Here is a 27,885-nt window from a genome sequence, read left to right as displayed (position 1 = left end):
GATCTACTCCCAACTATAAATAAACTGGTCAACCCATTGGGTTGACCAGAATTGTTGAGCTTTTTTGGGGGGGCGCGGTGGATCCCACAATCAACCAGGAACGCCCAGCGATTGACCAGTAGATCGGTTGGACAGGTCTGTTCTTAAACATGACAACAATAAACCAGATGAAATAGTATTTTCTAAAGCAGCCATTATAAGCGCAGAACTGTGCAACTTTGGTTTAAGTGAGTAAACAATGTGTGTGTGTGTGTTTAATTCCCTAGGAGTTCCCTCTCTAAAGTATTTTTCATGTACCAACATGGTTGCTCATCCATTCTACTTGGATAGTGCTAATTTGACTTCCACCTACAAAAATGCATGAACCAAACATTTTTTTAAAAAGTCTTTGAGATGCCGCAATACAATTTGTTGTAATAGTATTCTGTTTCATTTATGTCATTAATCAGCAACATGCCCTAGGGAAGTTCATTGTACCAAAATAAACGTACCTTAAGAAATTGGAACAAATCTTCGGAAGGCAAAAAGATGTTCTTAAGGCCAAGCAAGTTCTCAGTGCAGCCAGTGTCACATTTTGGAAGATTCACTGGAGGGCCAGGTTTACTGATCTTGGAGCTGGTTGCATCTTCAATGCAAATAATCTGTTCTTTGCCACTTACCTCTCTCTCTCCTCCTATAAACAAGAGTTTCAAATGGAATTCATAACAATGATAAGCTCTGACAGCAGTGTAGCAGTTCTGTTCCTTTTTTTAAAAAAATATTCTTGGTATAGATTTTTTTGAAATTTGGATATTTTCTCTGCTGCCATTACTCATTTGATTTACTTCTTTTAGTCTAGTTTCCCCTTGTTGCAGCTTCATTCTGTAATTTCCTCATCTGTTCTATGTTGCTTCTTTATTTATCCAATAAAAATCACACTAACTCTCTCTAATAACAAATTCTGGTGACTGAGTGCCAACAGGATTAGATCCTAAAGGGTGCCATATACTCAGGTGAAAGCAGATGTATGCAGAAGTTAAAAACGTTAAAAATACCCAAAAAAGCAGCCCGAGAATGCCATCAGCTGGAAAAAGAAACCCAAAAAACCAACGGGAAAGGACAATGAATTGGCCTGCTTTGTCTCCTTACACTTTAGTATCCTGGAGGAGGATATAAGCTAGATGGAACTCTGAACAAGAGCTGTCTGTTAGGGATCAAGGATACATTGCAACATTTTCTTAGCAGTTCCATTGTTCTTTCTAATAGACAAATAAGTGGGTTTTTAAAAAGCATTTTAACTGTTTACCCAGATAAACAACAACAAACAATTTTGACATGTGACAATTTTGACATGTGTACTTTGTTCGCCACCCCAGCTGGGCAGACTTGCTGTGCAGTACCATACCTTTTTCTTTTAAATAGCCGCCGCCACTCCGAACCCAGAACTGTAAGTACAGAATACTTTGTCTGACGTCACAATTATTTGCAGTTAACAAAGCAGCAAGATCTCTTATATCCATTCTTAAGTTCTCAGCCAAACAGAGAACTTGGAGATAGCTGGCAACATTTATCTAAAACAAAACAAATTCAAAAATCAATAATACAATCTGGGGAAAAAACACAACAGCAGAATGTTACTTTACATGGTAAGAATCTGTACCTACTAACTAATGCTGTCTGCCATGAATGGGTAGTGTTTAAATATAACACATGTAAAGCAAAATTTGAAGCTTTAGGGGAAGAGCTGTAGCTCACTGGTAGGGCATCTGCTTTGCATACAGAATGTCCCAGGTTCAGTCCCTAGCATCTCCAGGTACAACTGGAAAGCTGCTGCCAGCCAGTGCAGACAAAGCTAAGCTAGACAGAGCAATTATCTGACTCAGTATAAGGCAGCTTCCTATGTTCCTAACTGCAGTGTTAAATCCTATTTAACTACTAAAAAGTAGAGGGTTACAAGTCAACCGTGCTGTATGGTGCATTATTTGTAAAGATTTGCTGTCACTGCAGAGCTGTCTTAAAGCCTCTTGCATGGGTGATGGGTGATGCTTTAACTAAGGCATAAATTTCACAAATCTATGAATTCAACTGCAGTTGCAATAATAGTTGGGTCCACGTTTTGTCATACTAAGAAATCGTAAACTGCTTGTTTTATATTCCAAAAGTGAAAGACTTACCATAGAAGGTATACTGAAGGTGATTTCTTCTAGGCAGCCATCAAAAATTAAACTAAATGATGGATCTACACAAAAGATTCAGAAGTAAAGCCTTTTAAAATTTGACCAGTGAGAATTATTTTAATGTAATATTAGAATGTGAGCCCTGAACATACTATAGTTAACTTATATTACAACAGGAGAAAAGGAGAAAAAGATGCATTGGGGGGGGGGGGGAGAGACAGAAGCCAATCTTCAATGCTTCTACTCTCCAATAGCTCTTGAATAGGAAAAGAGCTCCCACTGCTGTTCTGCCAACATTTATACAAGTCCTAGAGGAAGAGTTCACTCTGTGTGAAAACAGGTGAAGAACTGCCCTACATTTTGTGTAGTATGGTGTAAGGTAAGGAAAAGGACCCCTGGACAGTTAAGACCAGTCAAAGGCGACTATGGGGTTGTGACGCTCATGTCGCTTTCAGGCCAAGGGAGCCTGCGTTTGTCCACAGACAGCTTTCCGGGTCATGTGGCCAGCATGACTAAACTGCTTCTGGTACAGCAGGACACCATAAAGGAAACCAGAGCGCACAGAAACACTGTTTACCTTCCCACCGCAGCAGTACCTATTTATCTACTTGCACTGGCGTGCTCTCAAACTGCTAGGTTGGCAGGAGCTGGGACAGAGCTCACCCCATCGCGCAGATTCGAACTCCCGACCTTCCAATCGGCAAGCCCAAGAGGCTCAGTGGTTTAGACCACAGCGCTACCCACGTAGTATGGTGAATAACAAAGATAAAGGTGGAAACAGAAGTAGGGTGCTGACTTGTGGGGCGAGACTCAGAAAAGACAAAATGTGGGCACAACAAATGGGGTTGCAGAATGAATTAGATCCACTATGCTGTTTCTAAGAGAGACCAGCCTACAAACAACCATAAAAGGAACAGCATGTTTTGTTCCCTCAGCATAGGTTGCTGAAAAGTAAATAGTTACTTTGAGCAGAAAGCACCCATAGGAAAAAGGGTTAGGCATCCCCCCTGCATTGCCTGAGAAACCTTCTTGAATTCAAGATTTCAAACTGTTTTCTCAAACTCCAAAACAGAAATTTTACTGTTCTAATGTTCACTTATTCAAAGCATTAATAAGATACTTGGAATCATCATCATAATACTCACCATTGGTAGTAAGAATGACAGGTCTCTTGGTAGTGCTCATGAATGTTTTTATTGCATTTAGAAATCCAACATCTTCATCAAATATTACATCAACCTATAAGAAGTGGAAAGTGTTTATTCATATAATGTACAACAGATTTCATATTTGCTTTTTCTGTTTTTTCAAATGATTCCAGATCCGGTATGATGTTTGAGTACAAAAATAGGATTGAATTCAGACTAAGTTAACCAAATATAGTTCCCATTGAAATTGGTGAGACAAGTCATTACATTCCCATTGAAATCAATGGGACTTAACTAATTTATTCTGCATCCAGTCCATAGATTTTTTAAGTTTAAATATACAACATCAGAACTAGAATATGTGCAGTTCTAGATCAAATCAAGCAAATAAAATTCAGAATAACATAAATATTCTACCTATTCAACTTTCTTTTGCTACGGAGAATACGGGGAATACGGAGAAAGCAGTGAGACTGCTTTTCACATGTCACTCGAAACCCAGTGCACTAGAGATGGCATTTGTAAACCTTTATCAGTTATACAAATGTAAAAAAAGAAAGGAAACTGGCAGAATTATGAATAAATAAATGAATAAATTTTAAAAGTACAAAAGTCCTCCAGCTTATTGACCATGTTTGGCAACACCATCCCTTGGAAGCCTTAAAAGAAGCTCCTGCAGGAGAGACACTGTGAGCAACAGAGGGATGTTTCTAGGACTCCGGTGAAACTGTGACGTTCCCTTCTTATTTTTGCTATTGGATGCTACATGCTGTTTAAGTAATCTTGTTACTAAAATATTTAAAACAACAATTCTTGTTTTTTTGTATGTTTTGCTATGTTATTATGAACTTGTTACATTATTGTTTTGCTAAGTTATAATGAAATTGTTTTATAGTGTATGTTTAAAATGCATCCCTATCTCTTTGTTGTAAGCCGCTTTCGGCATGATCCTTTAGTGGAAAAGCAGCATACAAATAAAATGTATGAATGTTTGGACATCAAGCTAAACCATGGTCTAGTGTTTAGCATAAATGAGCTTAAGCTCCTCCCCAGCTCTCCAGCCTGCAGGGACACTCAGAAGCTTTTGCTTTTTATTTAACTATGGGTTGTCATTTTGTCTGGAGTGACAAACTATGTTTACATTAAGGATGGTTAATTTAATACAATCCAGCTTCAAACAAAAGATAGTTGATAGGCAGTACAGAATGTGGGAGCTGCCATATAAACTTGAGCACCGCTACAAAAACTGTGCTGGCAAAAAAATAAAAATAAAATAAAATGTCTAAGGTTGTATGCAAAAGTGTGAGAGTGACTCATGCAATGGTAATTCTTCTTCCTCTTGTCCGCTGCCTCCCCTCCCCACCCTGTGGCACCCCATGCTCCATCCAGCGTTTGCTCTGGAAGCTTGGAGGCCCCTACAAAGTAGGTGTTGGGTATGGGGACTGCAGGGGTGGGAATGTGAAGTCCCATTGTGCAAATGGATTTAACCCATAGTAAGGCTGTATGGGACGCGGGTGGCGCTGTGATGTAAATCACTGAGCCTAGGACTTGCCGATCGGAGGGTCGGCGGTTCGAATCCCTGCGACGGAGTGAGTTCAGTCCCAGCTCCTGCCAACCTAGCAGTTCGAAAGCACGTCAAAGTACAAGTAGATAAATAGGTACCGCTCCAGCGGGAAGGTAAACGGCGTTTCCGTGCACTGCTCTGGTTTCGCCAGAAGCGGCTTAGTCATGCTGGCCACATGACCCGGAAAAACTGTCTGCGGACAAACATTGGCTCCCTCGGCCACTAAAGCGAGATGAGCACCGCAACCCCAGAGTCGTTTGTGACTGGACTTTACTGTCAGGGGTGCTTTACCTTTACTTTAAGGTTGTATTATGGGAGTTGGGGGAGATAGATACATCATAGCTGGCCAACTCTGGCCCTCTTTCCTTTATTCTGGATGGTGCTGAAACTTTTTCTTCAGAAAGCAAGACCTGCATTTATGTCTTACCTCTTCAAAGAGGATAAGAGAAGTTGCACTTTTTTTACTGGAATCCTCTTCTCCAGTTTCCTTTTTTAAAGATTGGATCTGCGCTTTTTCTTTAGGCAAGCGTTCTGTATATCCTGCATGAATAATATAGTAGGATCTGTATCAGTGGAAAAGAAAGGTCCAGCAATGCTGCCAAAAAAATCACTTAAGCATGTGTGATGTCTGCCACATATACATAAAAATATCTTCAGATTGCCTTTCCTCTCAGATCTGATTTTACAATGATTTGTAATATCTAAGCAGTACATCGAGAGTTTGCTCATGCTCTCTACATTTTTATTTTTTAACATTTGCAATCATTCCCCAAGCAGCAACCTTTTGATTTATCACTTGTCTGGTCTTAAATGCATAGCCACTAACACAGAATGCACCCATGGCTCTCATTGTTTCTCTGCTGGTACTGAAAGGATAGAAAGGAGGCAGGGAGCGCTGCATGTGACCTTCATTGTGCTGTTCTAACACAGGGCTAGACCATGGAAGCTATACACAGTGCTTCTAAATCCATTCTAACTGTTTGCAAGCGAAACTCCAAAATAAGGCAATTATTTCTACATACTCGAAGAACCACTGAGATACACTGAAGTATATTTGTTTGTAAAGGAGGGAAAAGTTTTTTTTTATAAAGAAACTTGTAAGACTCAGTGGCTTCCAGCACCTCAATTAGGTTGAGGGTGTTAGTTGGGGAAGCGGCGGAGGAAAAGGAAGACCAAGGAGGTGACGGAGAGGACATTGTTCTGCTTTTGTACCTGGAATAGCACATCAACAGGTGTTTAGTTGGCAGAATGAACAACCACCCTACATTTACATGGCTGCCATAGATTATACCTCAGTTTTCATGCCTGATTACACATGCTGGGAGTTCATTTCTACACAAATACACTATGATCTTTTGTTTCTCATCTCCAAAGATCAAGCACACGCATGCGATGTTAAAAACCTACCTTTGTTGTTTTCTTGCACCTTTTCTTCTTCATTCTTAGGCCTAGGAGAAATTTTGAAGTAGTTTGCTAGTGTTTTGGATGCCGAGCTTTGCTTTAATCCAACTTTTCTGGGTGAAACGGGGAACTTTCTTGGGGACTTCTCTTTTCTGGGAGAGCTTTTTCCTGAAATATACATTTCATTTTTGTCTTAAACTTGAAAGAGAAAGCATTGGCTTGCATAATCCAGTTGCAGAACTCCACACCCTTTCCTCGCAGGACTATGGTGAGATGTGCTGCCATGTCCAGCAAGGGCGGACTGCTTCCATCACAGATGAGCAAAATTCAGCTGCCCAATCCCAATGCCTCGCTCAGGGGAACATGAAAGAGCAAGGGCGAGGTCTGCAAATACTGCCTGAATTATCCTGGTTGCATACGGGTGTCATGCAATTTCTGTTCCCTGTACTCAAAACTGATTGATGTTTTATTCTGATAATCTGTAAGAGCCTCTCTGGCTATGAAGCAGGATATAGGTATTCCACATAAAATCAGTCTTGCAATACTTATGCATCTTCATAATACAATTTCAGTTTCCAAATGAAGTGATCTCTAATAATAATAATAATTTATTATTTATACCCCGCCCATCTGGCTGGGCTTCCCCAGTCACTCTGGGCGGCTTCCATAAAAACCAAAAATACAGTAAAATCACACGTTAAAAACTTCCCTGAACAGGGCTGCCTTAAGATGTCTTCTGAATGTCAGGTAGTTGTTTATTGCTTTGACATCTGCTGGAAGGGCGTTCCACAGGGTGGGCGCCACTACCGAGAAGGCCCTCTGCCTGGTTCCCTATAGCTTTGCTTCTCGCAATGAGGGAACCGCCAGAAGGCTCTCGGCGCTGGACCTCTCTAAAGCCTCTGCCATCCTTTGCCCGAGAAAATGAGGGTGAGGAGGTTATCGTCCTACTTTCATGCCCCATAAATCTTCAAATAGACAGAAGGCACAAGGACCAGTTTCTCTGGGGTTGGTCTCACTGAGGGAGGAAGGAAACTGATGGGAGGTTAGTGTGGCTTCTTTACCACAAGACCATTCCGAAAGTTTCACTCCATGCATGCTCTCTGGACTCATAAACACTAGGTGGTCAGCATGACCAGAAATTCTGAAGTGCCATTTATATATTAAAAGTTCTCATTATTTGGCCGTGGTACTAAGGTGTACTCCACTCTCCTTACCTCTGGAAAGCCACGAACAATCTAAAGTACCCATGTGGCCCAGTGGTGTTGGAAAAAGTGTGCTTCCATGGTGCCTGCCAGGAGGTACTACTGCTACTATGGACAAGGTGTGGGGGGACAGGGGATGCCCTGATGAACAGAACTGTGAGAAGGAAGCACCCTCATTCCCTTGGCATGGAGCTAACAGTCAGCCATCATGAGGAAAGCAAGGGCAAGACTTTCTCTCAGCACTGCTCCTTATTAACTGCAGCCCAGCAGCAGAGGTTTGGGATATTGGCCAGGGAAGGGGAAGTAGGAGGAGGTCAACCTCACTCCCTTCCAATGAGCAATATGTATTATACCATCAAAATGTACGTATACCACTTCTATAAATGGCAACCATGACAAGCTGACACCTGAGTTCTGCCTACATGAAAATTAAGGCATTTATTTTACAGCATAGATTCCCTTTAGTCAGCAACTGTGACAGTACACTGCCCTGAAACTCATTTTTTTTAAAAATGGTGTGGTGCATAAAATCTTGAAAAATTAATTCATGTTCCAACCAATTTTGTTCACTTCTCTACTGATAAAACAAAGAAGCTCATTACTTACTGGGTGATTTAGTGCTACTGTAATTGTTAAAGAAGCATGGCTTATGAACATTTACACCTTGCTTGTCCACCTGATGAGACTGAGTAGCTTCCTTTAGCTGGGAGAGAATCTGCCTTCCGCTGCGCTGACAAGAAGCATTAACTTCAAATATCTGCAAGAATGTTATAAATTAAGATTTGTTAAAATCACTTTGCAGGTTCCACATTTGTTATGTAAGTAGCTACCCAATACAGTGGTACCTCTAGATGCGAACGGGATCTGTTCTGGAGCCCTGTTCGGATCTAGAAGCACATGTAACCAGTGACGGCATGTCTGCGCGCGCGTTGCTTTTCGCCGCTTCTGCACATAAAGTCATTTTGAGCGTCTGCGCATGCGCAAGCGGCGAAACCCGGAAGTAACACGCTCTGTTACTTCCGGGTTGCCGCGGAGCGCAACTCGAACGCGCTCATCCCGAAGCACATTCAACCCGAGGTATGACTGTACAAACCTTGAAGCCAAGCTCCTGTGCGCAGGCATAAACCGCTGCTGTCTTCCCGATGCCTGGGGGACCGATAAGCAGCATTGTATTGCATAGAACACTCTCTTCCTCGCTGTCCGACTTCTCATCTTTAAAATCCACATTGTCAAAGGATTCTAGTAAGGTATATCAGAGTAAACACACACATTTGGCTGTGTTATTTTATATATTTTTTCTGCCTCCCTTTCTAAGAAAAAAAAAAGCAAACTCAAACCAACTTCCATTTTTTAAAAAAAACAACCAATAACCCTAGATGAAACAAAATTTAAAACAATCTTACATATTCTAAAGCTTATATCCCACTCATAAGCCTTCATTCGGTTTGTGAAATAAATCATTTTTATTAATATAAAACTCATTATTTTGCAGATTGAAGAAAGATTCTGAAGTACCATCTTGGCTGCCACCTTTTGCTTCTTTTTGAGTTCTGTCTTCTTCACAGTCAGCTCTTTTTTTCCATTCACATAGCCACCTAAAAATAAAGACATAGGACTATTTTGGTGTCTTTGTGCACATTTGTACTATTTACTGGGACGTATAAGACTGGTTCTCATATCACGCTAAGCTATGGCTTAGCATGAGCAGGACTGGCAGCTGTTATTTTTGCTTTCCCTTAAAGACACAAGAGATAATTTCGTATCGGATGAAGTACTGCATCAAAGAATCTGTATTATTAAGTTATATATGTGGTATTATTAATTGTCTTCTTCACCAGTTTCTGCTCTCCAAAATGTTCCCGTTGGCGAAGGCTGACTTTCTGTATTATCTAGTGACCTGCCCTGCAATCTTTAGTTGAAGGGTGGGATAAAAATACTGAAAAATAAATAAGTTGGACAGAGTGGGTTATAAACCACAATTTTTGGTCTGGATGGCAGGACAAGCTGAGAAACTGGGGAGTGGGAGAAGCCGCTGAAGTCATGCGTGCATAGTATGCAAATTAAGCCACTTTCTAAATGTGCGGTGTGTTCTAAAATGACACTGAAAGGGTGGTAGTAGGGAGAAGGAACAGCACATAACAAAAGACTGTTTTCACCAGGGGGTGAGGTTCTTATGTGAAACCCTCAGTGCTTTTAAAACTGAAAGGTGTTTATAAAAGTCGTTTAGGAACTTCATGAAGCTGCCAACATGGACCCAACAGAATCCCAGCTATTGAGCTGATATACGCTTAACACTGTCAGTTTTCCTAACCAGTTAAGAGACTGGCTCAAGCCACATACTCTGGTACTCTCCTATGTCAACACGGTGCAGTTACACCTAGTTAACCAGAATGACCTTTAACTAGCAAAACATATCACAAAAATCTGGAGGGAAACCCAGTTGCTGCAATAAGTACTTAAAAAAAAATACAAGAAATTCAACAGTTTCTAACCTGTGTAGTTTCTGAACTGCAGCAGCGTTTCCTACAAGTTCATTGGAGTGCTGTGGCTGGTATTTTTCTGTCCAGAGCACATCTTCATTTGCAAAATCTGCAGATGATGAATATGAACACAGAAATTACCTATTTTAATAATTACCCCAAGCAGAAACAACTAAGACTTATTATTTAATTTTCTGAAGATGTTTTTAGCCCAAATGTCTGGCCTACAGAATGGAAACAGTGAGATAAATTGTGATCAATATTTATAGGTCAAAGCTGCAGCGGTTTAAGGGGGGACCCTCCCTGTAGCTTCACCCGACAACATTATATAGAATGTTTTACATTTCAGTCTCAGATGCATTACTTGAAAGGGAATTCTACTATTTTCAACAGAAGTAACTGTCAAATTGACAGCACAGGATACTGGAATATTAATCGGTATTACTGATTATCAGATCCTTTGACAAACATAAACGCAAAGACAAATGCTCAAGCTACTAACCCTGAAGGCTTCAGAATAAGTGGATTTGAAAATAACTGGATTGAAAGTTACAGCTTTATGTTTGCAAGAAACTAAAGGCAAATGGTTAAGACACTCTTGAATATATAATTTGCATTTTTAAATCAGCAATCTAACTTACAATAAAATAGTACCATAAGTCAGTAGAATAGACTCAAAGATCCCAATGGTGAAGCAAAAAGCAAGTGTGTATTATAGATTCCCCTTCCTGTATGCTGCTCCCAGTGCCCCGCTCCCAACAATTGCTTCCAGAGACCATAAAAAGCATTTTTTTCACTCATAGAGAAGGCAGCTGGTAAAGTCATGGTGCTTATTTTTTAAAGTACATTAATTCCTTTTAGGTCTCCTGGGCTGTGCTCCAATAAGGTTCTCTGTGAATCAATAGACTGTAACTTCACAAATATACATATAACAATTGTCATAAAAAAAACAGGCTATGAGGTTCTGAAGAACCTGTTAAATATATTATTTCATTACGTAAGAGGACTGCGCTGATAAGGTGGACTTTGAAATGTCACTGTTCTGTTAACAGCGGTCAGAATGTCAATCCCAACTTATTGGAAAAATATAGTTTCCCCCTGCCCTTATCAGAGCGGTTATTCAGGATTCAGGATTTAGCTGCAATATATAAACTCACTTATTATGTCAGGAGCAAGAGAAAGTGAATTATATGCAAACAGGTTTATTGAAATATGGTGCTTTTGCAATAAATATTTATAATATAAATATATTTTTAAAGACACCGTTGGTGCTATGGTCTAATCCACTGAGCCTCTTGGGCTTGCTGATCGAAAGGTCGGCAGTTCAAATCCCCGCTCCCATTACTCCGTCCCAGCTCCTGCCAACCTAGCAGTTTAAAAGCACACCAGTGCAAGTAGATAAACAGGTACCACTGTCGTGGGAAGGTAAACAGCGTTTCCGTGTGCTCTAGCTTCCGTCACAGTGTCCTGTTCCACCAGAAGCAGTTTAGTCATGCTGGCCCCATGACCCGGAAAGCTGTCTGTGGACAAACGCTGGCTCCCTCGGCCTAAAGCGAGATGAGCACCACACCCCTTAGTCACTTTTGACTGGATTTAACCATCCAGGGGTCCTTTACCTTTTTAAAGAATTTTTCATCTTGAGCACAACATGTATTAATTTGAGGACGTTTCAGAGTAGCCATTTTAGAATGGATTCACTTCCACATCTAGTTAAATAAGAACTATGTTCTTAATCACAACAGCCATGCTTAATATGTTCTAAAATATTATGGATAAAGTGTAAGTTACCAGAAGCAAAACTACTTTCTGATCCAAGTTCAGAGTCTTTTGTTTCATCTAAATTTATTACGGGGATTATGTTTTCCAAGCCAGTCTGTTTTTCACATGGAACCTGGTCTGGAAATTTAATCTCTGCTTTTCCAATTTGTTTCCTTCTTTTGGATTTGTGATCTTCAGCTTTTCGTTTTCTTTTGGTTGCTTTTCGATTGTCAGAGTCTGCATTTGTCCCAGGGCTAACAGCTTCACACTGCTTTGCTAGACAAAGAAAAACAAAACATGCAACATGTCATACCAGTGAACAATTCCTAGCACCTCTTACTCTTGCCACCACCAACTAATCTAGACAAATAGGCTTTAGTCACGTTGGCTAATATGCAAACTACTGTGTTCCACAAGAGTGTGGGGTTTTTCCAGCTCCGCCCTGCAACCCCATGTTCTAAGACATGGCCCCACTACCTGAAGATCTCTGTGGAGCAGCAACGCCCATGAGGAAGTGGGGGGGTGCTGTCACTACCACTACTTTTTTTTATAATAATTTTTATTAAGCTTTTTACATTACAAAAAATAAAAAACAGAAAAAAACAGAAAAAAGAAAAAATATCCAACAAAAATTGTTAAAAACAATTAATCTTTTCATCTCCTTATTTTTCATGTACTTGTTTCTCGGACCTCCTCGGACCTCCCTTTTTTGTATTCCAAATCAAATTATTAATTCAACAATTTCTTTCCCTCCACTTGCTTAAAGAAAGACTCTGCTTGCATGCATGCACAGACTTCAGCAAAGATCTTTTAAGTCGCCTAGGCTGAAATCCTGTGTATACTTTCCTGTGAGTAAGTTCCATTGAACAAACAGGCTTTATTTCTGAGCAAAAATGCTTCAATATATCCAGGCCTCCAATTGGTCTGCCACCTCTAGGGGAAGGGACTGCAGTGGTAATAACAATTAACAGCAAACATGCTTAGGATTGTGCTGCTAGAAATTTACTTGCTGCCCATGCCTGAATTTTACATGTCAGTTACATATACTTGCTAACCTTGTTTAGGAGTTTGGTAAGCGGCTTGCTTTTTCAACAGCAAATGAAAAAACCGTTTCACAGGAAACTGGGCATTGGAAGACTGAATCTCCTCCAACAAACAATTCCTTTGTGTTTCAGAAAAAACTGGTCGCCATCCAGAAGACTATAAAATAAAAAAAAAAACAACACAATATATTTATACCCAATTAATATTTTTGAAGATAGAAAACAGAGTTTAGTAGTACACTAACAGACACAGGGAAGCACGTGATCTATGGATTTAAAAAACATTAAGCTGCTACATGTCAGTTCAATAAAAACAAAATGATAAGCTTTCATAACAACAGATGAACTGAAAGCCATCATGGCAATAAAGATTTGTAAATACTAACCACAACAATTGGAGAATCAGTACTGTCAGGCTGTGTTTTTAACACAGAAAATTCACCAAGTGGAAAAGTGAGTTTTGCAATATCAGTTACTTCAGAATTCACCTCTCTCAGATTAGTTAGAAGAGGTGATGAGGGTGGTGTCAACCTCCACATCAAACATCCTATGGAAGAATAAAGACTCAATTAGCAAGCAGGGTTTTAGAAATAGGTAACAAGGAATAAATTATAGAAAAATATTCACCCATTGGTAAAACTCTTTGTTGATAGTAGCCAGGCTCCTTGCAAAGAGCATTACAGACAGTGCAGCACAAAAAGGATGAATTCAGGCTCAGATGAATTCAGATACTTGAACTAAAAGAACTTGACAGGTAGGTCCCTTTAACTAAAACCAGTGATCCACTTACCCTGGCATGCACTGTCAGCACTTTGCAGTCCCATATGTGCTGTTAAAAAACCAATATCTGCTTCTTAAAATGGGTGCATCTTTATATCTAGGTTGCTCCTATGCAAGCTGTCCTTAACATTTTATCTCTTATGGCTCTTCTACACAGCTACTCTTCTTCTAATATAATACATCTCTAGGGAAGCACAAAAAATTATCTGATCGTATGCTATTTCTCCCAACTATTAAAAAGAACATTTAACAGCATTAATGCCTATAGTTGGGGCAGAGGAGAGCAGAGGAAGGACTAAATTCGTGCTTGTTTTTGTCACTGCCTTCTTCCTTATGAAAGAGGCAGTCACCATTCCCACTGCTCTTTTCATCTTCAAGTTCCTGCAAAGTAAGAGGCAATCATCTTCTAAGCTAGGAGTGTGAACAGTGTCTAGGCTGAGAACCACATTATAACAGGATAAGCTGTCAGAACCTGCATCCAGTGGTAGATGCACACACAGTCACATAACACAGAGAAAGCTATTCCTCATGGGGACAGAGGCATAACTTAGTAAGTCAAGTTCCATCTTTCCTTTTCTCCACATTTCGTAAAACTTGGGTTTTTTTAAAAAAGCTGTCCAACATCCTTTACCTGCCCTGACTGCTCAAAAATGTAAACATGAGTCAATCCTTGTAAAATAACACAAATGTCAATTCACGGTTGAGCTACAAACCCTGCCCTGCCCTATAGCTATTTAGAGTCCCTAACTTCAAAAACTGCATCTCCCCAAAACGCATGCATGCAATAGCAAAGTGTGTGGATGTTTTTTTCTCATATTTGAAAGAAAGACAATCTACCACTCTTGCTGAAGCATTTCACCCTCTTGCTTTGATCTTCTTGTAGCAGATACAGTATACTGGTTGAAGAAGAATCTGTAATTGCACACTCTGCTCAATATCAAAGCCTTTTCCCTTATCAGCTGATTCCTACTGAACAGCTGATGGACAGTGGAGGGTCCAGGGGCCCCAAGCCTGGGTAGTCACTTCTGGCCTAAGCCCAAACAGAATATAGTTTTATGAAACTCATCCAAATTTATGCCACCCAAACATCTGTTAGTCTCTTGTAGTAACAAAAAGTCAATAAACGTTATTTGAAGGCAAAAGCTCCAATAATGTACAGTCATTGCAAGAACTTCAGGAGGTCAATACTCACCACAGTCCTTCTGCTGAACATGGACCACTGTTCGAAAAGAGGAATTAACTGAAGAATATGCTTCCAATGCTGCTGCTTTCTTTGCAATCTGCCTTTTTAAAGACTCTGGCAAACCACTCATTAAAAATTCACGTTTCGCTTTGAACTGCTTGCCATCTTGAGAATTTTCAGAATCTTGATCACTAGGTGTAAGTGACAACGAAAATCAGATAAGCTTCAGTATTTAATATTATTTTGCATTCCTTGCAGCAAAGGCTTTGGAACTGTTCAGGAGAACCCGAAGATTCATGAGCAGCTTACCACAATCTACAATGGTAAGATCAGTAATGGGAGGAAAGCTTCTCCGAAACACTAGGTAAAGGTAAAAGGACCCCAGACCATTAGGTCCAGTCGTGGCCAACTCTGGGGTTGCGGCACTCATCTCGCTTTAGTGGCCGGCTTCCAGGTCATGTGGCCAGCATGACTAAGCCGCTTCTGACGAACCAGAGCAGTGCACGGAAACGCCGTTTACCTTCCCGCTGGAGTGGTACCTATTGATCTACTTGCACTTTGATGTGCTTTCGAACTGCTAGGTTGGCAGGATTGTAGGCAAACACTACTTGCCTACAATTACTGCCTGTTCTCTGGAGCCTGCAGCTCTGAGAAGAAGCGTCAAAAGTCTCCTGCCACCCACTTTATGCTGCATCCTTGCTTGTTGCATTGCACCAGACAACCCTTTCACCAAGTTTCCACTTGTGTACTAATAATGCTAACACACTTCTCCTCCAAGGGGCTCAGGTATGAAAACAGTGAAACACACCGCCACATTTCACCCTCTGTAAGATTAAGCTGGGCTGAGAGAAAGGGGGCGTCCAGGGTCACCCAGTATGCTTCATGGATGAGCAGGGGTTGGAAACTGGGTCTCTCCAGTTCTAGGGGAACAGTCCATTCATTCCATTATGTTGCTCATGGTTCTATAAAAATGGGTGTGGATTTATGCAGTTCCATCTCATTCATTAACACACACACACACACACACACACACACAGCTCATTTCTAGTCATAAAAAGTATCAGCGCAGATTACAAGAATCGTACATAAAACCATAACATAAATGACATATTAAAAAGTTGAAATCAGCTATTATGGAAATATGGAATTCTTAATTGCCTACATAAGCCCGATGAAATAGAAATGTTTTTAGTAGGTATTTAAAACTTGAAACAGAAGGTGCCTATTGGCAGTGTGTTTCATAATACTGGGCCAATGACACTTAAAGGCTCAGTTTCTTGAGGTCAAATGAGCCTCACCAGCTTGGGGAATGAGCAGTGATGCTCCTACAGATGATCACAATGATGGTGCTTGGATAGAAGGGTTTGGCCAGTCCCTGAGGTACTCTGGACCTAAGTTGTTCAGGGCTTTGTAAATTACTACAAGGATATATGTGACAAACTGACCTGCTTTCATCCAAAACATAAATTGCTGCATCTGTAGTCTTCTGGACCTTTTTCCTAATTGCTGAAGACACTTTCTCTTTGCCTTTAAAAGTAAAATATTGCCAGATTAGCAAGGCACTAATACAGCCCTAACTCTGTGCTGCAATGTGAAGTTATGGAAGGAACAGATATACATCACATTAACCACAATAATAATTCACTGGACACTATATCTCAGATTCTTAAATCATTACAAAAATGCTTTTAAAAGTATACTGTTTAATTTCCATGAAGATATATTAACTATGTATATTTTAGCTGAATTCCATGGTTCTATGTTACAGTCATAGGACAGATATTCTCTAGGTTTGTGAAAATCTTAATAATCTGTCACCACAAAACAGCATTCAGCTACCTGAATGAGCATATATTTAAGAAAAAGCAAACAATTTCATTTTCAGATTTATAGTATAAGGAAGTATGTTACAAATTTTACGAAAAAATATTAGAAATGTGGAGTTCAGAACAGTGCACAAAACTCCTGTGAACTTAGTTGTTTAGCATCTGCTCATAAACGTGTTTTAGCTGTATTTTAAGTTCTGACTATCTGCATAAGCATTTCTCTCATTATGCATGTAAAATTGATACTAAACCCCCCAACAGGAGAATACAACCAACAGGGTTATTTATACCTGTAACACACAAAATCCAGATAGTATTACCTCAATGGGGCACATAACATGCACCTCCCCACCCACTGAGGCTATATTCATTGGGCAAATAGTGCAGCTTGAGAGGGCTAAACTTTGCCCCTAGCATCATGGTCCCATTTAAATAACTCCCATGGCTGCTTTTAAAAAACATATAAAGAGATGGGAGATCACAGATCTCCAACATTTCAATATATTTTGGCTCTGTGAGAGTTGCTTAATACTGTACTCATCTCATGTTGAGTGAAGGACACTGTGTGGTGACATGGACTAGGAACTTTCTTTGTGGTGGCACCCTGACTGTAGAACACCCTTCCTATTAACTTAGGCTTGGTGCTGATATTGCTTACCCTTTGACACCACTTGAAGACGTACCTCTTTCCCCAGGCTTTTATAGCAGCCCACATAGTGGCTAACACAATGCAGCGAGTTGAAAATTGAAGAAGTGTCCACCTGCTTTTGCTACAATGACTTTAAAATGCTATTATTTAAATTGTGAATTGTTTTATCGTTGTAACCTATCTCAGTTTTATGAAAAACTGAAGTATGGGCTAGAAATTGGAAAGTTAGTAAGTAACATTTGGTACCATTTGATTTCATAGCTGTCTTCACATTTCCAGTCTTCTTCCCCAATACATCATTCAAGTTTCGAAGTTTCTTTGGTTTGTTCACATTTTCTGAAACAGGACTTGAATCCAGAAAAATCACTGAATCCTGAACACAAACAGGATAAATATTACAGGTCTCAGGGCGGTTCACAGAATAAAATCAAAATATAAAACCACAAAATACATAATCAAAATCAAAACAACCCAACCCACCCACCCCAAGTAATTTTATTGTGCTTATGGAGCCCTGCATGAAAAAGCTCTTGCCACTGTTAGATAACTCACACATCCCCAGTGCATAGTCCCTGACAAGGAGGAGAATGCAAAAATACATGCTTCTATAGAGCTCTGTGCATACGCTACAGTTTGCCAGACATTTATTTCATTCTATTTAAAATATCAGAAAATTCTAGGGTAGTGCACAACATTTTAAAAATATATATATAAATGAATGCAAACCAAAAGACATGATACTAAGTAACAATATAAGCTCTAGCAACTTGCATTTGGTTCCAATATTTCTATGGTACTGGCTGCTACTATATTTCAAATGAACAGTTGTATTTCAGACAAACGTCTGTCAGTATTACATCAAATAAAAATGACCCTCTCTATCTACTCAGTGTAGTATGCAAAAACTAATGCACAGCTGGATGTGGAACTTGAGCTCAATTCAAGTTCAGCATTAAATTCACTTGGTAACAGTGAACAAGCCACTTTCCCTTTCTCATCTTCCCTTGTGTAGAACACAACTAGTGAGAGATCAAGAAAGTACACTGCATAGGTACAGTTAACAAAAAGTTCATTTTTTATAGAAACCATGTTATACGTTCACTGAAAATGTTAGAAGAAACTATACACTTTCTGCTTACTTTTCATAACCTAAGGAAATGTTATATTATTATAGCAAATACTCAAGAACACTATCACCTAAAATGTGATCATCAGCATTTATTGGAGTATGGCTGAAAAGTGAGAGCAAACAATTTTCAGTTATTCATAAAATTAATCTAAGAGACTGTCAGCGTTTACACCAGAGGTCGGCAAACTAAGGCCCGTGGGGTGGATGCGGCCCACCGGGCTCATTAATCTGGCCCGTGAACCTTGCAGACCCTGCTGCCCACTCAGTCAGTCCCCGCGCTAAACAGGCGCGGCGTGGAGGCCTCACCGCGTGGAGACTGACTTCCACAATGCAGCACAGCTTCTGATTGGCTGCAGGAAGCTCCTGCAGACAATCAGAAACCACGGACGCCTCTGGGCACCACCCCTTCCTTTCCACTGAGGCGGCCGAGAGGGAAGAAGCGGCCAAGCAGGAAGGAAGTGGCAGTGGCGCAGAGGCTGCCTCCACCGCCCAGGCCGGGGGGGGGGGCTTTTTGGAGGGGGTGGATCTGGCCCCCCACAAGGTCTAAGAGACAGTGGACCGGCCCCCTTCTGAAAAAGTTTGTTGACCCCTGGTTTACACTCATCTACTTTATCACTAGAACAGATACTTTAAAAATTTGTTTTCAGACAAATTCATAGCAACGACTACAAGTTTACAATATCACCACAAGTCATTTCAAACCCCTTATACTACAGAATAGAGAACAGGTCAAAGACAAACTGTTGCTTAAAGCAAGTGAACTCTAACAACAATGCTGATTCCATATATATGGTAAGCTAGAGTTTATGGACTTACTTCTGTGTTCTGTGACTTTTTCTTTTCAGTCAAGGCCTGTTGTCTAGAAGAGCGTCGCAGAGGCACGGGTAATGTCTCTTCAGTAATCTTCGTTGCTCTGTTATGCTGTAGAGCCTTTGCTTTTTCAACCAATTTCTTTGCTTTGGATATACTGTTCATCTACAGTAAAATTAAAAGGAATCATTAATGGGCCAAGGGCCAATGCACACTGTGGCTTGGATCTAAAGATGCAAAGGTGGAAATGTTCTTCACCAATTCCTCCTACTCATTAAAGCACCCCCACAAAAAAACCCCTGCTCCTAGGGGCTGGGGGACTCTCCAAAATAGCATGGCAAATGACATGGGGCTGCAGCAGGTAGGGGGAAACCCGGGAAAATCATACACCATGCCTTGTATGAACAGAAATCCTTTCTGCTCACCAAGGCACTGTTCAATCTAACGTGCTATATTTAAATCTATTAATCCAGGTAAATATTTAAAAGCTGTGCATGTTGTAATTTTTTTAAATAATTCCATAATTATATTAAACTGTTCTTCAATGAACAAAGAAATATTGTATATGCCAGTATATTAAAGTGTATACCAGATATATATTAAGGGCCTTTTCATACAATAATTTCCCTCAGAAACCTAGACATGCACAAAGATCAAAAGAGGTTCCAGATTTGTCCTCCTCACACTCAACATTCATTTGTGTAAACATAAAGCCAGAACATGAAATCCTAGGTGATATGCAATGTAAGTCATAGACACACCCACTGAAATCAATGTGCTTGAAGTCCATTAATTTCAACAGGTCTATAACGCCATCTTTATTTCAAATTGATTTTCAAATTTAGATTGCAAGTAATGAAGATGGTAATTACTGGTTTCAGTGTTACACTCTAAATACAGTGAGAAGGTTGGAAGAACACCTAGAGGTAGTACAATGCTTACATTCTACTTTTGAGGGGGAAGAATAATATCATTCAAAGTATTCTGTGCATAATTTAAGGGCGTGCAACAACTTTTTACACTAGTATATTTAATTCTATTGGGCCTTCTTATTCAAATTACAGTGAAATTTATTCAAAACAATACCTTCACACTCTGTTGCGTAAATCTTTCAGATGTACTAATTCGAGTGAATTTCATCCTGTATGAGGGGGAAAAAATCCCACTTATTATATATTTATTAAAAACCACTCCTTAATACTGTTTTGGGATAAACAGCAAAGTGCTAAAGCTGCATATGTTCAGAGCTACCGTCTCTAGATAAAGTTTAGGTACTTAAACAAAAATTACTTACACTCTAAAAATATGCTTACCTTATTGGACTCGTTGAATCAAAGGGTTCAGTAATCACCACAGCCTTATACAAGGCACTTTTATTAAAGGATTTTTTTGTTTGGGGAGTAGAAGCCTGTACAGGAATAGGATCTGATGCATTTTCATCAATAGTCTCTGAAAACCTTGCTTTTTCTGGTGTAATATTTATGGAACTTTGGCTTTTCTTTTGCCGTGGACTTCTTCTCAATCCATTCTTTTTGGGGGACAATTTGCTTTCTGCTTCAGTTGAAGTGGTTTCCCCAGCAGAATGGTCCAGGCTTTTGTTTGTATTTACATCTTTCTCCTCTCCTCTTAGTATCATCTTTTTCCTGCTGAGCTTGCTGTTTCTTACTCTGGTACGATCTTTTTTAACTGTATTACAATGGGAATCACTACCAACAAAATCAGATGATAATTCATTTCCTAGTTTTTTATTAGAAACATCCTCAGATTCTTCCACTTCCAGTTTCTGTTTTGAAGATTTTTCTACTTCCTTCTGTTTACTGGGTCCTTTTTTAGATCCATTTTTTACCATATCAGATGCTGGTTGTCTAAAAGCTTTCATAAACTGGTATCTTTCTTCTGCAGTGCATTTTGACTTCATGCTCTCGGAACCTGCAGCTTCTAATACTGCCAGTTCTAACTCTTCTTCTGCTATCACCACATTAGATTTTCGCTTCTGTGTAATTTGCTCAGCATACATCTCTTCTGAGGCAGGCGGACTGCTTTGTCTTCTAGCTGCTTTGTTTTTTTGCTTTAAAAAGATAGAGGCTATTTTCCTAGAAGAGGGAGATTTAGGAGGCACAGAATGAATTTGTGCAAGGACAGTTACTTTCTTAAGTGGGAGCTGCTGAGCAACTTGGCAGCTCACCGTTTCACAGGATGCAGTGGGACTATCTGCTGTTTCTGCTTCGGGAATTTGATGGCTTTTATTTTCACCTTGGCTTTTTAGAAAGTCTTCAAATGATACAGTAACTGTGCAATCATTTAAAAGTGGTGTCTCATGTGCATTAGTCTCAGGATGCATAATATTTTCTATGCTTTCATTTTCTGGTTTACTCATAGATATACCTTGTTTATTATCAACTTCTCTACTATTATCTTTTTGTTGTGTTTCAGTAGAAAAATGTTTAGGCAAGTCCACCTTATCTTTGTGTTTCCGTTTCTTTAATCTTTTTATGTTACTCTTTATTCCTTCTTCATGTTTCCCGTCAACAGTACTGAGACGGTGTTTACTACAATCATTTAACATTTCTTCCAGGTTTGTAGGGCCAACCAATGCAGGAACACTGTAACTATTGAAACTACTTTTAGAGTCTTCTTCTCTCGGACTGAGAACTTCTCTACTATCATCACTATTAATTTCTATCACAGGGTCATGCCCAATTTTTTTTATATCTTTTAATTTATTATTTAAATTACATCTCTTTCCTTTCCTCTTGAGCCTTGATAAAGCCTTTGAAGAATTTTCCAAGGATGATCTATCTGTTTTACTTTTCATCTCTGTTACAGGTGCAGCAATATTCTCATGTGTGGGGGAAGTTCTTTTAAAATAATCCATTATATTGTTGGACTTCGGTGGTGACAACACTTTATCAACATTTTTTCCTAATGGTGAAAAATATTTTGTAATTGCTTTTATAGAAGGATCATCTTCTTTCCGTTTCTTACATGGCTATAAAGGAAAAGCAGAGTGGTTTTGTATAAATGAACAGCTTTAGCTAGCATTAAAATTGCTTGTGTTTATTTCTTATTTGTTATTCAGAACGCAAATTGTCTAAAAAGCTTGTCATGCTTATTACACAAGAACTGTATTCACACATTTCTTTTTAAAAGAAATATGGGGCACCATGTTAATAGGTAAAGCTATGTTAATTGTTAAAGGCAAAATAAAAATAAAATATGATCTATGTATGCTACCTCAGAAGCAGTTAAGCTGGACATATTATTAAAGAAGACTGTCACCTATGAGACTGGGTTGAATGAAATAACAAATTATTAAAAAACATACAAGCAGCCCCTCATTTATGCATGTTCAATATGTACGTGACCTTGGAAGTGACACAAAAATGTTATAAAGATTTCACTGAAATATCATTAAAAGGGCAGAACAGGAGTGGGGTGGAGGCGGAATGAGATGTTTGCGGGCTTTTTCTATGGGTTTCAATTATATGTGATTTTATGTAACCCCAGTATGAACAGGGGCTGCCTGTATTTAATAGCAAACAAACATTCTCCTTTCTAAACTGAGATGAACTTTATTGTTCGTTCTGAAGATCCCAGGTATTATTTTTATTTTAGCCCGTGAATACAAAATTGGGCTCAGACCTGGGAAGCTCAGGTTCTGGCTAGAGCTCAACTACTGAGTCAGGCTTGCAAAACAAAAAAGGACAATGTAAATATATACCCGAACTTTGGCAGGTACTTCTGCACTCTCAACACCCCCACTATAGGTCAGCCAAATGGAACTGCTCCTCATCCCGAGCTTTAGGGCCCAAGTGGGATGTTTAACAGTTAAGCTAGATTGTGACTGTAAAAATATTCCCTAACGAAAAACATTTGGGATTTTTTAAAAAATAAATAAATAAATACACATATTTTCTCTGAAAGATGATCCCTTTCAGAACATGGGATATAGCAACAAACCAATCACATAATGCACCCTTGCAAGGTTGCTACGTTTTCTCTGGGACAGGCCGCTATGCCCTCTCACCCACAACCACCATTCCCAAGATTCCTTGGGGACAGAAAAATGTGGTGCTAAACCGGTTTAACGCCACACACCCTCAACAGCATCACAAATGAAGTTTTTCACCAAGGCCCTCATGCCTGCCTTTGTGTGTACCGTACACGTTTATTTTTATTCTATTTATTTATTAAATTTATTTACTGCCCTTCATCAAAGGATCTCAGGGAAGTTCACTGAATAAAATACAAGGCTATTATAAAATTATGGAGGAGAAATCTGTAATGGAAATCTCACCGACCCCACTGAGACAGTAAAAGGCGGTATTTTTACAGATCTCCCCCATCAGGCTATGAGAGACAACCTTGCGCCACCAATCTGTTTCAAACGTTTAGAATTTGCATGGGGGTGGGAAGTGAAAACATGCCTGATGGCACACACCCCGGTAAATAGAAAAACATCAAGACTGCTATTTAAAAAAGAAAATAAGATGGTTAACCGATTTCACAATTTAATCTGTGATATTTTAGTGTATTTCTGGTTTTTATGGAAGCCGCCCAGAGTGGCTGGGGAAACCCAGCCAGATGGGCGGGGTACAAATAATAAATTATTATTATTATTATTATTATTTCACAAGAGCCAACTCCTAGGGGCAAATAAATAAATAAATAAATATCTGAGGGGGCTGCTTCCCCCGAAAAAGTTGATGAGCATCGCCATCCAAATGGTGTGAAAGTGCTGAGCATCAATGCAATCAATGACACGGGCTGAGGCTTATGGGGGAGGAGATATTTTCTTCAAGTTATTGTTATTACTTATTACATTTGTAATCTGATTTCTTTCCGCAGGGCCTGTAAGACAAGAGTTGTTCCACCTGGCCTTTGGCTTAAAATCAGTTTGATTCCCTCCCCCTCTTTCTTTTTCCTTTCTCCTCCTGTGAAGAGGCTGCATCCTAATGTTTTAATGTTGTATTTTAATCTTGTTTTTTAAATTGTATTTTAATCAACATGTTTTTATTATTGGTTGTTAGCCACCCTGAGCCCGGTCTTGGCTGGGGAGGGCGGGGTATAAATGAAATTTATTATTATTATTATTATTATTATTATTATTATTATTATTACATTTGTTAGTTGCTTTATCTTGACCAAGGCAACCCAGAGCAACTTAGTACTGTACAACGAAAAAAATCTAGCCAGTAATATGAATTTGAAATATGGAATAGACGGGAGGTTGGGTCTTTAGTGTTAAGACCAATAAATGTGTTATTGTTTGCTAAGAAAATTATGTGTCTATGGTTATTCTTGTGTGTAATTTGGTATTTGTGTGTTTTTCTTCTTTTTTCTTGTTGTATCAATAAAAAACTTTATTAAAGAAAAAAATCTAGCCAGTTTGCATGGCACGAAGTAGCCCCAAAAGTTGGCACCCCTGACTCCTTTACCTCTGCCACAGGAGCCAACTCCTGGGGGGTGGACCTCTAATAAAATAAAATAAAATATTTGAGAGAGCCGGACCAGCCCTCCCCCGCCCCCCCCCCAAAAGTTGACGGCCGTTGACATTCAAACGGTGTGCGTGTACCCACGTCATATGATCGATCATGTGGGGCTGGGCTTACCTACCCCCCCCCAAAAAAACACATTTTATTCGAGTTGGCACTCCTTCTTGGCTCTGACAGCTGCAACTCGCCCACAGGCGGAGCCGCCTCACACCTATCCCTTTCCCAAGCCCATTTCACTCGCTTGCACACGCACCAAGTCCGCGAAGCCAGAGGGAAAAGGAGCTTCGGCCTCTCTCTCTCTCTCTTACCTGGACGTCGCCGTCGGTTGAGGCAGCCGCAGTTTCGGCGGCCATGGCCACCCTCCCCACCATCCGCCTTCTTCCCTCAGCAAACGGCCGGCGATTTCTCTCGCCTCTCAGCTCAGCGGAGGAAGGTCCTCCGAGCCATGAAGGAGGCGGGCGCTCGCTCGACGGAGGCCGCCTTTGGACTCCCGCCTGCCGGCCGGCCGGGACAAGGAAAGACGCGGAGAGAGAGAGAGAGAGAGAGATCCTGTCAGAAATTCGCGCGCCAGACAACAATCGGACAGAACTAGAAAAGCGCGCGCTGGAGGGATTCCGAGCGCCGCGGCTGCGGGGGGGCGGGGCGTGCGCCTCTGGGGCTCACGTGACAGGGGAGCGCGCAGCCGCCTTCGTTCCCCGCAACCTTCGCCCGTGTCACGTGAGCTGCTCCCAGCCAAACGTAAAGGGAACCCGACTTATCTCGGGGGGGTGGAATCGCGCCCCAGGCCCCCCCTCCTGCTTTTCTGTTTTCTCGCGAGAACTTGGCCTCTCTCGAAGGAAAAAGCAGCACGCGCGGCTTTTTCGAACTGCAGTTCGCCGGCGGCGGGAGCTCCCTTGACAGGTCCTACACCGTGCAGTTAAAGCACGTCCGGCGCACATAGAACTGTAGAGTTGGAAAGGGGCCTCCCAAGGGTCATCTAGTCCAACCCCCTGCAATGCAGGAATGACTTTTCAAAATAATAATAATCAAATCCTGGGAACTGTAAAGTGTGTTATTAAAGGTGCTGGGAATTGTAGTTCTGTGTTGGGGGAAAACTGCAGTTCCCACAATTCTCTGGGGGAAATGGCATGGGCGTAGCTTAGCTAAATCCTCAAAAAGCATAGAGAAACATTAAAAATACTGAAATAAAGGAGGCGAAATAAAAAATTAAAAAATAGTCCAGTAGCACCTTAGAGATCAACTAAGTTTGTTCTAGGTATAAGCTTAGTTGGTATCTAAGGTGCTACTGGACTATTTTTTATTTTTTTATTTCAACTTCATCAGCCCAACACGGCTACCTACATGAATCTTGAATTAAAGGAGGTTCTGACCCACCCCCTAGCAGAAATTGGAATTGAATTGAAATTGAAATACTTTATTGTCACTTGTACAACTTGTATACTGTGAGATTACATGAGCACCCCCCCACTCATCTCTCTTAGTCTTAATTCCCCTCGTTTACTGACACACACACACCAAACCCAAAAGTCAGTTGCCCTGTTGTTATCTTTTCATTCAGCAGCCTAACAGCCCATGGATAGAAGCTGTTCTTTACCCTGTTAGTGCGACTAATCATGCTTCTATATCTTCTGCCAGAGAAACCTGCCCCCACAACAAAAGCCTGCCTCCCCTAATGGGAGATTTGGGGGGATTTTAACCCATGATTTCCCCAAAAAAAGCTCAACAACTTTTGGGGGTGATCTGCCCCCCAACAAAAATCCTGGCTACACCCATGGGAAATGGCATGCCTTAAAAAGTGTGTTAAGTATGTTTTAAATGTATGGTGCGCAGCTGGTATTTCTCTCCCCATTACTGGTGATAACAGAACAGAACGGCTAAAAAAATTCATAGTGGTACTAGTTGCATTAGTATACTTTTTTTCTTAAAATATCCATATATACAAAAAACAGCAATGAAATGAAACAACTTCTAAACACAGTAATAAAGGCGGGTGCAATTTCTGCAGCTAAACAACACTATTCGTTGCCAAGCATGTAAACCAGCTTTTAAACACCACAACAAAGTAGCATGACAGCCTATTGCAAATAAAAACACTTTCAGTTGCGATGATCTGTCTATTATAGATGAACATCATGTTCAGCTGCCCAATGTGTTTTGATCCCTGTTTTTTTCAGTGGCACATCTTGAAATGTAAAATAACTGTTTCAGACTGAATCCAGAATGCAAGTCATTTTTATTTTGGGGCGTGTTGTGCTCTTAAACAACTAATCTGTAAAATAATTTAATATTTATCTCTTGTGTTGTATTCACCTCTATCATTTCGTTTAGAATCTTTTAAAATTATTGTTATTTTTCGTATAAGAGGTTGCCTTTTCGTAAAAAAAAATAGTTGCTGTTTTAGTCCTACTTCAATACTGTCTTGTAGTTATTACTAGTATTTATTAAATTTATATATTGCCTTTCATTCAAAGATCACAGGGCAGTTTATAGTATAAACACACACACACACACACATACAAAAACACGGAACATAGTAACAAAACAAAACCAGTCAGGAAGTTGTCTTCCTTTGCCCTGCCCCTCAATTTTGCAAAACTATTCACGGCGCCGACAAAAGGGCTGCTTGGAGTTAACCTACGACGAACTGCTCCAAAACAGTCAGTTAAACTACTTTGAAAAAACTAAGGCTCTGGAAGCTGTAAATACAAATAGGAAATTGTTTATGGAGTTGCGCTGAAAGAATATGAAGACTAGAATTTGTCAGCTTTATTTTTTTTTAAGTGCCATATTGTTTTGAAGAATTTCCCATCAAGAACTGTAAATCCAGATATTGTTTAGTCGTTTCCCACTCTTCGTGACCCCATGGACCAGATTGTTTAGTCGTGTCCGACTCTTCATGACCCCATGGACCAGAGCACGCCAGGCACTCCTGTCTTCCACTGCCTCCCACAGTTTGGTCAAACTCATGCTGGTAGCTTCAAGAACACTGTCCAACCATCTCGTCCTCTGTCGTCCCCTTCTCCTTGTGCCCTCAATCTTTCCCAGCATCAGGGTCTTTTCCAGGGAATCTTCTCTTCTCATGAGGTGGCCAAAGTATTGGAGCCTCAGCTTCAGGATCTGTCCTTCCAGTGAGCACTCAGGGCTGATTTCCTTAAGAATGGAGAGGTTTGATCTTCTTGCAGTCCATGGGACTCTCAAGAGTCTCCTCCAGCACCATAATTCAAAAGCATCAATTCTTCGGCGATCAGCCTTCTTTATGGT

At 40.3% G+C, this 27,885-nt stretch overlaps 1 protein-coding gene and 1 long non-coding RNA gene across 3 annotated transcripts in view; one reads left to right on the top strand and one right to left on the bottom strand.

Moving 5' to 3' along the window:
- ATAD5 (ATPase family AAA domain containing 5) overlaps nucleotides 1–25,228 on the bottom strand; it is a 29,053-nt gene extending 3,825 nt beyond the window's left edge. Inside the window, exons 1-20 of one of the 2 annotated variants that reach the window (XM_081849499.1) lie at nucleotides 24,933–25,228; nucleotides 20,443–22,118; nucleotides 20,216–20,270; nucleotides 19,136–19,294; nucleotides 17,437–17,563; nucleotides 16,161–16,242; nucleotides 14,725–14,906; nucleotides 13,139–13,299; nucleotides 12,765–12,909; nucleotides 11,740–11,985; nucleotides 9,964–10,060; nucleotides 8,987–9,066; nucleotides 8,565–8,710; nucleotides 8,078–8,228; nucleotides 6,276–6,437; nucleotides 5,296–5,408; nucleotides 3,302–3,395; nucleotides 2,154–2,218; nucleotides 1,385–1,550; nucleotides 492–673 (exon numbers count right to left, since the gene is read on the bottom strand). In XM_081849499.1, coding sequence (XP_081705625.1) covers nucleotides 492–673; nucleotides 1,385–1,550; nucleotides 2,154–2,218; nucleotides 3,302–3,395; nucleotides 5,296–5,408; nucleotides 6,276–6,437; nucleotides 8,078–8,228; nucleotides 8,565–8,710; nucleotides 8,987–9,066; nucleotides 9,964–10,060; nucleotides 11,740–11,985; nucleotides 12,765–12,909; nucleotides 13,139–13,299; nucleotides 14,725–14,906; nucleotides 16,161–16,242; nucleotides 17,437–17,563; nucleotides 19,136–19,294; nucleotides 20,216–20,270; nucleotides 20,443–22,118; nucleotides 24,933–24,995 — 4,152 coding nt within the window. In that variant the 5' untranslated portion in view covers nucleotides 24,996–25,228. The remainder of the gene's footprint in view (nucleotides 1–491; nucleotides 674–1,384; nucleotides 1,551–2,153; nucleotides 2,219–3,301; nucleotides 3,396–5,295; nucleotides 5,409–6,275; nucleotides 6,438–8,077; nucleotides 8,229–8,564; nucleotides 8,711–8,986; nucleotides 9,067–9,963; nucleotides 10,061–11,739; nucleotides 11,986–12,764; nucleotides 12,910–13,138; nucleotides 13,300–14,724; nucleotides 14,907–16,160; nucleotides 16,243–17,436; nucleotides 17,564–19,135; nucleotides 19,295–20,215; nucleotides 20,271–20,442; nucleotides 22,119–24,932) is intronic. The other variant, XM_081849500.1, reaches the window with a different exon arrangement.
- Nucleotides 1–27,885, top strand: part of LOC309335167 — a 157,470-nt gene that overhangs the window by 85,532 nt on the left and 44,053 nt on the right. The window lies entirely within an intron of this gene.

Source organism: Podarcis erhardii (assembly GCF_964252035.2).
Source record: "Podarcis erhardii genome assembly, chromosome: 2".
NCBI lineage: Eukaryota > Metazoa > Chordata > Lepidosauria > Squamata > Lacertidae > Podarcis > Podarcis erhardii.
This window is presented reverse-complemented; position numbering and strand designations above follow the sequence as displayed.